Source organism: Rhagoletis zephyria, unplaced genomic scaffold (genome assembly GCF_001687245.7).
Source record: "Rhagoletis zephyria isolate East Lansing unplaced genomic scaffold, Rhagoletis_zephyria_1.1 Rzeph_scaffold_00033, whole genome shotgun sequence".
Classification (NCBI taxonomy): domain Eukaryota; kingdom Metazoa; phylum Arthropoda; class Insecta; order Diptera; family Tephritidae; genus Rhagoletis; species Rhagoletis zephyria.
In genome coordinates this window covers 796,507-811,811 of record NW_016157117.1, presented here as the reverse complement: position 1 = coordinate 811,811, position 15,305 = coordinate 796,507, and the positions used below count along the sequence as shown (strand labels likewise).

Here is a 15,305-nt window from a genome sequence, read left to right as displayed (position 1 = left end):
TTGACCTTTTTTTAATAAGGCCCATAAAAGTTCGTTAAAGTGAGTGGAAAAAACAACTTCAACAGATTAAAGAAGAACCGTCGGCGCAATGCTCAATATCTGAGTTCAGTATGCGGCCCTTAAGAAAAAAATGCTCGTATTTATTTCTTCAAGAAAATTTACAGCAACTAAAAAGTACTTTTCCCCGTAACCGAAAAAATTAAAAATATTTCTTGTGATTTTTCTTGAGAACTGCATACGGAGCTTTACAACAAAGCATGCATGTTTTTACTTTCTATAGTTTGTTATCTCTTTTATTTCACACGTTTTGAGCTACCAATATTTAGTTCCTAACACCTTTCAAGACCTTAAAAAAATATATATATATAAAATTATTAAATTTTATCAACTTTTTTTACAATAAACTCCTTTTATTTATCTCCTTTCAGGTAATTCATCGTAGAATGCTATCCAATTTCCACAAATTAATGCGGTGCTCAGCGAGCGTATTGCAATCCTCTACACCCATGGGTGGCCGCAGTAACAGCGGCGGCGGCGGCGGCATTAGTGACGGCAGCTATGCCGTCGTTGATGGTATATCCAAATCACTATCCTCACCCTTTAATATCAACGACAACGATCCCAATATTGCCACTTGTTCCGGACGTGGTGATTGCCTAAATGGCACTTGCCTGTGTGAGATACGCTACGCCGGCGATGAATGCAGTGGCTTCAATCTGCCTTACTATGCGGGCATTTCGGCTGTTTTCTATTTTGTAGCACTGGTTTCTCTTGTGCAACTTTTCATTTGCATATTTGCCGAATATCAACGTTTGAAACAGCCATCAGTTTTGCGTGCCTGTCGGCTGACAACACAAAAAGTCTTATACTTCATGGTATTCGTGGCGGCATCCCTAAGAGGCGCTTATTTTACAACACCGGTAAGTACAAAATATGAGTATATATGTGCATATGTGTATAATGCCCTGGAAGAGCAAGCGATGCGTATTGCAATCAGCGTTGCCGCTTTGGTAATTTTTAACCAAAATTGGCAATTTTTTTCTTTATTTCTCAAGTTTGGTAATTTGGTAATTTATTTTTCAATTTGGTAACTTCTACAATATAGGTTCTGATTCCGCATAAGTAAGTGGCCGGTAAGCGTTTCCTTGTATCCTAAAAGTTTCGCAAAGCGAAAGTTGTGCCAGCGTTTCTTGGTTACTATTTAGAATTGTGTGATCTTCAACAAACTGCTTGAAAGTGGCTAATACTAAGTATATCTACCATATCCATACGTAGGAGTAGAACCCTACGTAAATACATATGTATGTTCTCGTTCAAAAAGCTACGGCATTCGGTGGGGGACTTCACCCTGTGTATGTGTGAGTCGAAAGCTTTCCTTCAATCGTTGAATTTTTGATATATTTTCTTGTCACTTGTTTACAAACAGTGGTCGAAAAAATTATAGCCGCACCATATTTTGACAAGTTTTAACATATTATTTTTTTTATTTAATTTTGGTTACTTTTTATAAAAATATAGTTCCTTCTTTAACAGAACTCGTGTAAATTCAAATTTCAAACTTTGTTCAATATTTAAAAAAATTCAACAAACTTTCGTAAAAATTTTAGGTGAATGAAGCACTGATTGCCTGAAAAGCTTGGTATCTTCGGAATACATATGTACAGACATAACGAGCCCTTACTGCCAAAATAAAGCAAGCGACATTTTTTGTACAGTTCTGCACATAAATTAACTTTGGTAATTTTTTGTAGAATTTGGTAAATTTTTCCGGTAATTTTGGTAAAAAATAAAAAAATGCTGTGGCAACTCTGATTGCAATAATTCATTTATGGATTATCATTAATTGTCTTTTCCTTTGTATTGCAGTTGGATTTACAGCCACAATGGGCGATTACACTTATGTCGGCGTATTATCCGATGTTAATGACCTGCGCATCGCTTATTGTTTGCATGTGGGCTGAGGTAAGTAAGAGCATAAGTAGTATTTAGAGCGTATGTACATTAGGGTGGTCCAAAAAACAGTAAAGTTGGAATTGTAATGGCTCTCATCCCCTAGGATTGTTCTATATCGAAAAAATTATACCCTTATTTTATTTTTTTTTTTTTGAAATCAAAAAATATTTAGAGGTCGCTTAAAGTTGTCCATGTATTTTTATATCGGAAAAATAAAATTTTTCGTAGCTGCGAGTCCGGTATAAAGCAAATTCACCCTAAACCTATTTCTATCTATTTTCAAAGGAGTTCTACCTCAATCCAAATAAAACTACCGCACTATTTATTTACATAAAACAAACACTTATCCATATAGGTCCTGATAGGCTTCGGGTCGAGCTTATATTAAGCCAAATTCTCGGTGAACATATTTTACTAAATATTTCTTTCACCATTTTCCACTTTTAAAAGTAGCAACTGTTCATTCAATCTATCCCGATTTTTTTTTTTTGTGCGGAACTTCTGCTCTGCAAAACTTCAAATCATCCGTATAATTGCTTTCAAGAATTTGTAAAAACAAAAAACTGGTTATTTTTGATTTGGTGTCATTGTATTCACTTTTTGTTTCTAACATTGCCTTATCGGCAGAATCCCCTTCGTTTGGCTGTGACTAATTAGTAATGCAGTATTTGCTAGCGCGTGCATATTTATTATATGCACATTCTAAAATTAATCAACTACATATAAAAATACACTTCGTATGTATGTATGTATGTATTCTAATGTGAAAACAATACGTTAACCACAACACTATCAGTTCACATTATCAGTAGCTAAGGTTGAAAACCGCCTTTACTTCTTATCAGTTCAGTGATAGCATTGTCTAAAAAAATAGGTGGAAAACAAAGCGTTCGAAAAAGGGTGTCTCCCCTACTATGGTAGAGAATAGGTTATGCGATCAAATCAGTTCCCCTTGTCATGCTAAGTGTTTCTATAATTCGATGAACTTTTCAGAAAAATAATTTCCTAGTCATGGCAAAGCGACTATTTGAAAGCGATGCACACGCTTCAAAGAAGAAACGTTGCCTAACCAATATGCATATGTTCATATATTTATATTTTGAAGCTGAATAAAATTTGAGTGTAAATGTTGCATTTAGAATTATCTCGGCTTCACCGCTACTAATTAAAAAAATGCTAAAATATTCGAACGCTTCGATAACGAGCTCTCAGCTCAATTTTTACGTATTTCCTTATAAGATATTTCCGCACATCGATGTTTTGCAGAAGCAAAACAAAAATCTAATTTTTTTCCTAAACTGTTTCAGTTACCTGAATCAAATTCGTCTCGACTCTACAATAACTTTTGGGAACAATTTTTGCTAAGTGTACAATTTACAACGGGAATTTTTTTTCAGATCATTGGGATAGTGAAGATCAATAGTATTTTCAAGTCAATTTATAGAATAGGGGTGGGCAAGGCTGAGGCCGAAAAGAGCCACATGTAAATTCTAGATGCTACAAAGAGCCACAAAACAAAAAAAAAAACACAAAAACAAAAATTTTATTTTTAAATAAAATTATTAATGAGGGGGTTCTGAAAATTTTTTATTTTTTTTTTTCAATTTTATTTCAACATAGTTTGATTAAAAGAGAAATACTGATAAAAATAAAATTTTTCTCACAAACAGGGTTGAAATTTTGAAATTTGTGCCCGTGGCATTGTGCTACTATGATAGCGCGGCCGAGTAATCATAGTCAATCAGACAAATTTTGACAATTTTTAAAATATTATTTTTGTTGTTATTTAATTTTGGTTAGCTTTTTATAGTTCATTCTTTAACAATACAATAATAAAAATACAATGCAAAATAAAAAAATACAAGCTTAAGGGCAGCGTTACACGATTGGGTATTTGCCGAAATTTGGTGCAAATCGTATCCCGGTTGTGTGAATACCCAAATATTTTTTTTTTATTCCAATCACGAAAAATAATTTGTTGAAATTTTTTAAAAGAAAATTGCTATATTGTTCCAATCTTTTGATTACATGAAAAATGTTCCCAATTTTTTTATTTTGTACCAATAGCCCAATATAAAAATGTGCAAATCTGTACGAATGTACAAATCGAGTGCCACTGCCTTAAAAATTTATGCAATTAAAAAAAAAATATATCAAAAAAATATCAAAATATTTTCGTAAATTTTTTTTTAATAAGATTCTGAGTATGCAGTTTTGTAGCCCATTGTATTCTAGTATAATAAAGTAAGTTTCAAATTGCTAAAAATTACGGTTGATTCTTAGAATTAAAAAAAAGCTCGAAATTTCTACGAAAGTTTGTTGAATTTTTTCTTTCAGAACACCTACAAATGTTTTGATATTTAGACGCGATTCCACAGGTGAAGCAACAAAGCTTGGTTGCTTCAAAGGTTGCCTCGTGTGTAGTTAGCATAAGAATAATTAATTTTTTTAAGCTTTCGAAAGCTTTATTTCTGATATAGGAATTCTATTCAGACTCTCTCTTAACTGAGTTCTTTGCTTAACGCTCTTTTAATAGAATGTTATCGTCTACCTTAATTGTAAATAGTGAAACAATGGGTGTGTTGAGGATTGAACCCTGTCACACATCCGCTATATAAACCAATAGCTAATTTTAAGTACATTTGCACCTGGTTGTTTATGATGGTGCTTGTGCACTTGAATATTTTCATTATCAACGAATCGTTCACGTGCATAAGCGCTAAAAAAAATGAGAGAACTTTGCTGTTGTTGAAGACTGCTTTCGTTCAAAGATCTTTGTTTTTATTAATTAGTAGAATGTTGCGTAGTGTTTATTGTTTTGATTTATGTGCTTTCAAATTGCGGCATACATATGTGCATACATAATCTTTATAATCCAATTCTTATCAATTAATTGCGAAAGGGAATGACAAATGCGTTTCTAACATTCAGTACGAAATGGTTGAGTCGCAACGTCGTTCAGTAAACGTTATTTTTTTTTTTGGAATCAGCTAAAATAGAAAATTTAAAATAAATTAGTGTTGTGTTATATATTTTATGTATATTATATTTATTCAAGAGCAATATTAGTGAAGAAAAATTATTACAGCACGAAGTGTTTTAATATTTTACGAAGTTAGTTGTATTTTTTAAGTGACAATGATTGGCCGTACCAAAATTGTTTGGTTCAAGTGAAAACATAAATTAAAATTTTCAGTTCAAACAAATTTAATTTCTACCGTTAAAAACTTATATCTCGTAACATTTGCATCAACAAAAAAACTTTTTGTGTGATTTAGTGCAGACGGTAGCTCTGATCGAATAATTCACGAAGCTACTTATGTTTAAAATTTTTCCAACACCCGCAAATTATCAATTTATTAAATTTTTATTTTAATATTTGCTATGCGATTTGGGGCTTTACTATGGATTCAGAAAAAATGGTTGTTTTTTTTTTTTTGAGAAATAATGAAATTGTCAAGAACTTTAAACTTGTAAAAAAAGTTCTAAAAAGAAACTTTCCATATATTCAAGACATAACTTATAGCGAAAATTAATCGGATTAAATATTTTTTGACAAATGCCGGACTATTGGAAAAAATGCAGCAAAATTGAGTAAGTCTCAGATTTATTTCAAAGATAAAGCAAACATTTCTTGCTAAGCTCATTGTTTATTCAAAAACCTCTAACATTCTTTGTTTTAAATCGATATTTAAACCTTAAAATTGTGTGCGCCTTAATCTTGTCACACAAAGGAAAAGGAGCTACAGTTTTGCGCCGACTCCGAACGGCGATTGTGTTTTTATGAGAAGCTACCTGCCGATGGGCGACCACTATTCCAAACATTTTTTTTTTTACATATTTTATTTTTGAGCTCGGAAGCTGTGCTTGAACCTAGACCCTGCGCAATGGTAGCGCGCAGTGCTACCCACTGCACCACAGCGACCGCCGTAGTCCGTTTAGTCATGCGCAAAATTGTTTTTATGAATAAGTTGACAATTTCGGCGTGTTAGAAAAGTTTTAATTTGAACCCAGCTTTGTAAATTGATCGACTAGGCTTATGACATGTATTCAGTCACTCAGAAGGGTTCGTCTGATTTACTTACACGGTGCTATTTTTTGATCAAATGAATAAATCCCGATATTCAAATTTATTTGTAATGCATTTATAATTCCAAACATCTTTGGTTGACGGTGGCATTAAATTGTTGAGGCATTTAAGACCTCACTGAATTGAAAATTTTACATTTGATCTTAGATATTCGAAAGTTTTTTCACTTGCGCCAAACAATTTTGGTGCGGCCGCAGCAGTAGGGGTAGGGAGGGACTGCTATCGCATTTATTTTTTAGATGCATTATAAAGAAACGCCGTGTATACCCCCCCTCTATAAGTGTTGCCTAAAATGTTCGGTAAAATTTTGCCGATTAATTATTTGACCGCCGAATTTTTCATGTCATATGCATACTTCGCAGATGGTAAATATGATACAATAATTTTTAGAAGGTAGTTTCACTTAAAAATTTTTTACATAAACTGTGTCTGTGACAAACACGCAAAGTAGCCACTGCTACGATATAGAACTTGGGGATTGATTTTCGCTTATTATTTTAGATATTTTTTAACGGAACATGTAAATATTTATTTATTTCATATCTGATATCTTCACTTTTAATATACATATCGTCGTTTAAACTACAAAACCGCGTATCGTCGTTCTGCAAAACCGCATAACTGTCATTTTTGCCTAAAATTGGATTTGTTCACCGAAGCTCTTGGCTCAAGCCTTATCCATTCGTGCTGAAATATACTAGCCAGGAATGCGATTGCTTAAAAAAAAAAACTATTTTGAAATATGAGTGCTTTCACCAACGAAAAATGACACTGAAGATGGCAACGCCGAAACCGGTTTGTCTTCAAACCAAATTTGACAAGGGATGACGGAAAATCGTTCCACAATACATCACTCTAGAAAATAATTTATGCACTAATCTCGATATGCGATTTTGCATTTTGTTGATACGCGGTTTTGTACTTTAAACGACGATATATCGATGGTCCTATGTAATAACGACACAATTCAAAATTCAAAAAATCAAATCCCTTCCTACTGTTAAGTGGCTTATGTCTCTAATCCATTTCTTATCCATGCGTAATTCTTGCTAAAGTAAGTAGTAAGGTTTACTGCAGTTAGTCGTAAGGATTCGACATGGATCAGACAAAGATTAAAGACACGAGCGACTTAACAGTAGAAAGAGTTTTTATTTTTCGAATTTTGAATTGTGTCGTTATTGCACAGGACCATCGATATGTATGTATTTAATACATATGTACATACTTGCCACTGCTAATCACATTAATAAAAATCATACATATGTAAATATGTATGAACGAAAATGCGACGGCAAAACTTCTTGGCACACCACAGACTTTATCGGCTGCCGATTTAGTTGGCCTCGCTGGTGTTTCCATTGTACCACACCTAATTAGGCGGAGCGATTAAATTAGTGTAGTGTACGCACATCCATACACCTTCATTAAGATATTTCTAGCGAGTCCCAACTAAATCAGCGGAGTGCGGTGCTCATATCGTTCCCCCGGAAGCAGCAGTTAATTTTGTCAACATTTTTATGAAGGAAAATATTAAATAATTTTTGAAAATTTCTCTTCTGTTCAGTTTGGCTTTGCTTAGTTTTATTTTTCCAGCGTCAAAAGCTGATGTTTTTTTTTAAATTCGTACCACAAAAAATACGAAACACGATTTCTGTCAGATAGCTAACATGGTGGATAAGAAAAAGCGAGTGAAACTACCTTCTAAGAATTATTGTATCATGGATGGTTACACTAGCGCTCGCAAAGAGGTGTCAGGTTTTAAATTCAAAAAAGTTAGTATTTTGCATTTTTTTTTTTTTTTGTAGAGTTTTTTTGTTTTGTAAAGAGAAATGAATACAAAGAGCAAGGCATATACTCTTGTCGTTTTCTTTCTCTCGTTTCTCGTCTCGTTTCGTTTCTGAAAATGTGTATATTAAATATGAATTTCATTTTATGCGAAGCAAGCACTATATTGCATTAGAATTGATGAAGTTATACTAAATTTACAGTTTTTCAAATGGATTTTTTGGTATGGCGGTAGAAAGGAAAGCATATTTATACGTTTTTAAAGTACATATCATTATATAAATTATGATTTGACAGTACACTTTGACATTGCCAACTAATAAGTTGACGACACCGCCTATAAGACTCATTTCTTCAGTTTATAATGATTGTGTACAATTTCAAATAAATTAATCTTAAACCAGTAAATTTCATTGAAACATCGACACTATCTCGGCGACGCTGGCTTAATGTACAATAAATCAAAATGGAGTTTAGAAAAACCATCGAAAAAATTTAAAGGCTCGATATATTACCAATAGCTGGAACATCTGTTCTATGGCCATACCTAAATTGGCGCGTTTAGCGTTTCTCTTCTATACTTATGCACCTCTAGCGCATTAAGGAGAGAGGCTGATGCGCTTTCTTTGGGTATGGGTTCTAGAAAAAAGAATATATTAGTTAATAATTTAATTATAACTTAATTGAACACGATCACGAATATTAACAAAATTGAACAAACGAACAGGAAACAGAAATACGACAACGTGAACGAATTAGTCGGACATTTCAATGATGAGATTGTGGCGTCATAATAAATATAAAAAAAAAGGAACAGTCCAGCGCCTTCGTCTTCGTCTGCAGGCTGTATCGGAAATACACCCGCTAAATTTAAACGTAGAATACGTGGTATGGTTAAGAGCAAAAACGAAAGCACAAACTAAGAAAAAAATATCGATAACAAAAGCGGTAATAAGNACATAGCCCCCATACCTTAAGGTAAGACGTATTCTACGTCAAAAAACTTTCCAAAATGTAACAATATGTCTTCCATGCAATACGGTACATAAAAAGCTACAAAAATATTTGATACATTTTAACACAAACTGTATGTATCACAGCAAGGGAAATTTCTTAATATCGGAATTTTCAAAACAAAATCGAATAACCACTACACGGCTCTTTTTCTAGCTACAGCATTAGCTTTACGAAATTTATCTTTAAATTCTTCTCGCATAAAAAATGCAAAACTCCCCGAAATTACTGAACTTTTCATTCATGTAAAAAATTAAAAATTCTTACTTTTTTCAACTAAAACATGCCACTTCGCTACCAGTTGCGATGTATGAATGATACACGAAAAAATCGGCGTTCAAGCCAACTATCGGCAAATATTTACCGAATTTTTTAGGCAACGAATTGTAAGGGAGGCGGTCATGGAGTATAGCGACAATGCACGTTAGCGGTACGAATAGTGTAGGGTTCCCTTATTAGAGCTCCGAACGGCAGATGGTTTTTTTTTTATGAAAACTGATTTTATGGCAACAATGCACTCGGAAGAGGGAATCTCTCGGAAAGAAATAACGTTTCAATATTTTCTGGCATCAGAGATGATCGAGTCAGTATTCAGCCATCTAAAATATTTGTACCTACTCGAAGGCATACCTTTGGGATGTCAAAAGAAAATCTTCTGCAATGAATTGCTGCAATATTAATAAGCTTTTGTAGCATTATCCGCCTGCAACAGGTCTTCAGTTAATTACCCAGGAGTATTCCACCAAATTAATACAAACGATATTTGGTGGCTAATTCTGCATATCGGCGGTGATACTGCAAAACGTCCTGTCACTTATTACCTCTGGTGCTTAATTGATCTGTTATCTGTATCTGATCGCTTCTGGCAACCGTTCATCTTCATCAGCCGAAGGTAGACAGTTTTGTCATTCGTTTATTAGGGTGTAACGATTTACAGATGCATTCCGGTGCACGTAAAACGCCCTAAACACGCATTGATTTTTCGGCCAACCAGTTGACCAACCCAATAAACGAAATTCCCTACAAACGCACCAACCAGTTGGCGTATTTCATTTGAGTGAGAGTTTTTGAACTGTGAACAACACAACAGCACCGGTAAACTTTTAAGATTTGCTACGAATGCTTCTCATTTTTATGTATTTGTTATTGCTACCGCCCCCCGTTTTCACAAATTAAACACATTTTCACTAGCGAAACGAACCGAAAAACACTTGCCATCGTTAATGCGCTTTAAAAAAAAAAATTAAATCGCATTTTAGGTTGCCAACTTGTCTACACACAGAGCGACAAGTTGACCAATCGGCCTCAAAAATCAAAAAATTTTGATTTTTCTCCAACCTGACGAACAACGCGACGAAGGTTTGCCAACTTGCCTACATACGGCTTATTTACCACCAACTTCCAGCGGTTGGCCAACTGGTTGGCCGATAAATCGTTCCGTGTGTAGGGCCTTTAAGAGACCATCTATCTAAGTGTCAAGGGTACTAATAGACATAGACCGTTTTGCAGTATCACCGACGATATGCACCTTAGGCCGAGGCCACGCAATGAGCGGCAAAGCAGCGATCGGCTGAGCGGCTTAAAATTAAACATATGAAATGCTATTGAAGTGGCCACGCACTGAGCGGCATTTTTGTATGGCGCCGCTCAGCCGCTCGCCGCTTTGCGGCTCATTGCGTGGCCTCGACCTTAGGCAGCTAATATTTGTCTCTGCTTAACATACTACCACTAGATCCTGAGTTGGATCTTCTGAGTGTATTTCTGCCAAGAAAGCTTTTCATAAAACACCATCTGCCGTTCGGAGTTGACATGGCAACATAAAAAAGATACAAAAATTTATATTTACGAAATCCAGTTTCGCAGACGGACGGACAGACTGGACTTAGTTGCTTTTTTTATAGTGTTAATAATGATAATACAAATTTGATCACTCACCCGCTTTTATTTTTCTTCTTTCGTTGCAGATTTTCCATTTACGCGATATCCGTTGGGAGCGGTCACAATTTCTATCGAAGAGTTTCCTCGGCTTTGTTGCGTTTAACTTATTCCTCTACAGCTTATTTGGCGTTGAAGTATTCTCATCGCTGATCACTGCCGATCGGCAGAATTATGCGCACATTTTCAACGGCTGTTATGCAGTGCTGCTACTCATTGTAGTTATTTTCTTTTTGATCTATGGCGTCGAAGTGTATTTCAAGTTGCGTGGCGGCTTTGTTTATGATCAGACAGGCAAAATACTCGGTCCCAGTGAAGCGATCGTAAATGCATCACAGCTACATCAGTCGCGTTTGGGTCTATTATCGCAAGCGATTATGTTAATCGTTATTGTGGGCTTCCTCACATCAGAGACATTAGGTGATTTCTGGAAAACAAAGTAAGACGTCAATTAATACACAAAATAAAATATGAAATAATTAAATTAAATACCATTTCGTTTCACTTTGTCCAGAGTGCCAGTGTACTCACGCAATTGGCATGACATTGTCTTCCGTATTGTGGAGATGGGTGTTGCTGTTTGGTTCCCCTGTTGCCTGTGGAATTCGATGGCACCCGAGCAGCTTTGGATTTTGAATCCACGCAAATTGCTCTCACGTCAAATCGATCCTTCCATACCGACTACATCGGCTGAAACTAAGAGCCTCTCACCGGAGGAAGGTCAATCATTTTTGACGAAAAAAGACTGCTGGATTTGTTATGATAATGACAAACCTGAACCGCTTATACAACCATGTCGTTGTACTGGCGATGTTAGCTCGGTGCACCATGAGTGTCTCAAACGGTGGCTGGTGGAGAGTTGCAGCTCAACAGATGCGCAGCTATCGTGCAAAGTTTGTGGCTTCCCCTACGAAATTGAGAAGAGTAAAAAGTAAGCATAAGTATTTTAAATAATCTAAAAGAATATAAAAATAAAAGGCGGGTTAAAAATATTTCATATTTACTTGGAAGATTTTTACTTTTGGAAACTAACAAAATCGATATTTTTCGAAAAAGAAAAAAATATTTAAAAAAAAAGCAGTAATTATATTGATTTTTTTGAGCCGGGTTGAAATAAAACAATCCGTTTTTGTTGTTTTTAATTCGTCTTTTAAACGTTACGTTTTTTGATTAAACATAATTGTTTGGATTTTAGTTCCGTTAATCAAATATTTGCGATATGTATGTATTTTATGATTTTTTTACTTTTCAATAAAAAGTAATCGTTATCATCGCATTTTAATTTCTCGGAATGATATTTTATGATTTTTTATTTGTCGAAAATATTCGTATCGTTATTTTTGGAAGTCCATTTTTTCGATCGCTTTCGATATTTGTTTTAAATTTTCTGCCAATTTAGTTCTTACAATCAAATTTTAATATTTCATGACTTTTACTTAATCAATAAAAAAAAAATTGGTTAGCGATATTTTTTTGTTTTTTCTTTTCAAATTTTAACTTGAAAAACATTGTAATTATATATAATTTTTTGAATTTGGACCTTTTTATGATTTTTAAATTTCTATCATTATTTTGCGACTTTAATTTTTTCGATCAAATTTGATAGATTTTTTGGTTTTTTATCAAAAATAACGGCATTCTGGAATTTAAATTCTATTTGTGAATACATATTTAATTTTTGGGATTCATATTATTTGTATTTTTAAATTTCGATCAATATTCCAGGATTTTACTCTTTTCGATCAAATTTGATAAATTTTTGACGATTTTTTTTTTTGATAAAAAATATTTGTTATTCTGAAATTTTAATTCTATTTGTGAAAACTCAGCGCAATTAATGATTTTCTTTGTAATTAAAAATAACTATAATCACATCACATTTTTATGAATCAAATTTGATCAGTTTTTTATAGCTCTAAGTAAAAGATCTAAAAAGTAAAGATCTTCCAATTTAATTTCTTACTATCCCGGAAAAATCATTTACCCATTTCCGACCGGCATACATAATCTTCAAATATCTTTGCAGACTCGACTGGGAGAAGGGTTTCAACATGCAGCACTGGTCCAAGACAATCATACTGATGACATTGATGTGTGTTGCCGGCGCTAGCGCTTGGGTTGTCATCCAACTGTACGTAGATCCGCTGATACGTGTACTAACAGTCGGTATCGCCGTACTCATCGGCTATGTGTGCATCAAGTGTCTGGGAGAAAACACTGTGGTGGCATATCAGCGCGCCAAAGTAAGCTCCATCAATATAGTGACAAAATCGGAAATGGAAAAGTTACACACCATATGTGAAGATGTTGGCGAGCGACCAACAACAACGGCAGCGGCTGTGGCCGCTACTTCAACAGCTTCGTCATCTGCATCAGCATCAACACCGACGATGAGCACAACTGTGCAATGATTATGACCACCAAATGAGTACAACAGCAGCAGCAGCAGCAGTATTGTTGAGTCAGAAAATGTGCGTTTGTTAGACACGGATGATGCGGGGCATGAGCAGCAACAGCAGCAGCAATTGATAGAAATTGAGCAATTGAAAGAGGTAGAAGTGTCGTTAGTAGTAGCAGCCGCGCCGCAAATAGCACCACCGAAAACGATTCTTAGTTTTGCTAATATTGCGGAGAAGAAATAACGAATCAACTACTAACTGACTAATTATCAAGTTGTAGAGTAACTACGACACGACCGCGACGACGAGCAATTACTATAGCGCGTAAGACAAAATGGCGAAAACAAATTACCAAACACAAGGACAATAGCAGCTGTGCTAAAAACTTAAATAGCTATGATTTTACACACACATATACATGTAAACAGCTGCATATTGCTGCAACAATTAAGAATATATTAATTTATATACCTATACTTTATAAAAAAACAAATAATAATAATTGTAGTAAACAACATTTCTCGTTTGGTTCAAGTTTCATTAACAAACAAACACATGCTACTTACAGACATACATACCTTCATGCATATGCACATACATACATCATACTTGTAAATACTATTAAAAATGAGAAATTTCCTATTTGTTATGCTTTCACACAACCAATTTTATTTCGGTTTCTTTACTTGGAAAAATTCATCAACTTTGTGCTAGAATTTCCGGGCGTTTTGTACACGTTTAACATTTACAGCGGATTCTTAAATTTTAAGTCTTTTGATAGCCGCAAAGAATTTGTAATTAATTAAATCAATTTTTTTTTTTTTTTTGTAAAATTATTTCCCAAATTTAAATAATTAAAACTTAAGTTTACAAACGATGTTTAAATTCAAGCGTTTGTATTTAAATTAAAAGCGTATAACGTTATGATGTATTTGTCTAATTTACATACACAAATTAATAAAAAAAAAAAAATCATAACTACGTATGCAGTACGTCTATAATTTCATCAGCTACATATACAAGCTTGGTCAATACCAACAATACAAAAATCAACCGTCAGTATCATTGCAATTGAGATTAAAAGAATGCACTGTAATAATAATTAAGAAAAATATGAAGTAAATATAAAAGGCTATTCGTGGTATAAACTTGTTTAGTGCAAACGATATATATGTAATAAAAAAGGAAAAAAAATAGATTAAGAGGAAGCTGAACACTGACAACTGCAAGAAATACATTATTTTGTTTTTAATCGACTTCAAAAAAAGGAGGAGGCTAACAATTCGTCGGAATAATATTTTTTTTATACATGCTACCGCATATCTTTGAACCACATTAACCAATTTCTATAATTATTCTAATTCTAATTTTTAACGGTAAGGTGGTTCCATACTAATTTGGTTAAGATACGATCATTGGATCATGAAGAAATCAACGGTCCTCTTAAATTTTTATATGATAATTGATGATTGTTAATCAAATTTTTCGATTACAAAATGTTCAGTAATGAGCAGACCAACCAACGCAAGTTTTAATTGTTGTAAACATAGTTAAAATTTTAGTCGTAAAATCAATGCCCAATCAAATGAGCCGCTTAATTTGAAAGTGGCATAAGTCATTTCATGCCATTTGGCTTCAGTGACCATTTACCCGTATCTAAAGACGTCGTGTTATTCGTTCAACTTCATCAGTCAAAGGTAAAAAGTTTTTCATTAGTTTTTGACGGTAGAACGATTTGCAGATGCATTCAGTTAGAAGTAATCAAGAATTTAAGCACAAGCGGTTTAAATGACTTATGCAACTTGCAAAATAAACGGCTCAAATGCTGCTAGCGGTGTGGTAGATTTGGCGTTTAAGTTCAGTATAGAAAGGGAGTGACTATTTGTTTTGTTTTCCTATAATTTTCACCAGTTTTTATAGCGGAGAACTTTTGTAGACAAGTGTATTATAACTTTTCATAAGAGTTGTTTGCAAAAGCCAAAAGAATTCGAAATGGAATAGAAAGAGAAATCGATTAAACCATGCCGTTGAAAATGGGCAAAAACTGACAAATAAAAAAAACTCACTTCCCAAATAATGGTTACTTTTAAGAAATACGAAAGCGACAACTGGTTAATCGCGATTTTCGA

The 15,305-nt window shown here is 34.1% G+C and overlaps 1 protein-coding gene across 1 annotated transcript; it reads left to right on the top strand.

Annotated features, from left to right (window-relative positions):
* Positions 1-302: 302 nt before the first annotated feature.
* LOC108364796 (uncharacterized) lies at positions 303-14,361 on the top strand. Its single transcript, XM_017618645.1, has 5 exons — positions 303-920; positions 1,867-1,962; positions 10,807-11,216; positions 11,292-11,708; positions 12,804-14,361. The coding sequence occupies exons 1-5, from the start codon at positions 444-446 to the stop codon at positions 13,186-13,188; spliced, it is 1,785 nt and encodes a 594-aa protein (XP_017474134.1). The 5' UTR covers positions 303-443; the 3' UTR covers positions 13,189-14,361.
* Positions 14,362-15,305: the final 944 nt, after the last annotated feature.

Excerpts from the sequence above, each read along its gene's own strand:
- LOC108364796 (XM_017618645.1), top strand. The coding sequence starts at position 444 with ATGCTATCCAATTTCCACAAATTAATGCGGTGCTCAGCGAGCGTATTG. Across the intron at positions 921-1,866 it reads GCGCTTATTTTACAACACCG|TTGGATTTACAGCCACAATG; the intron begins GTAAGTACAAAA and ends TTTGTATTGCAG. Across the intron at positions 11,709-12,803 it reads GAAATTGAGAAGAGTAAAAA|ACTCGACTGGGAGAAGGGTT; the intron begins GTAAGCATAAGT and ends ATATCTTTGCAG.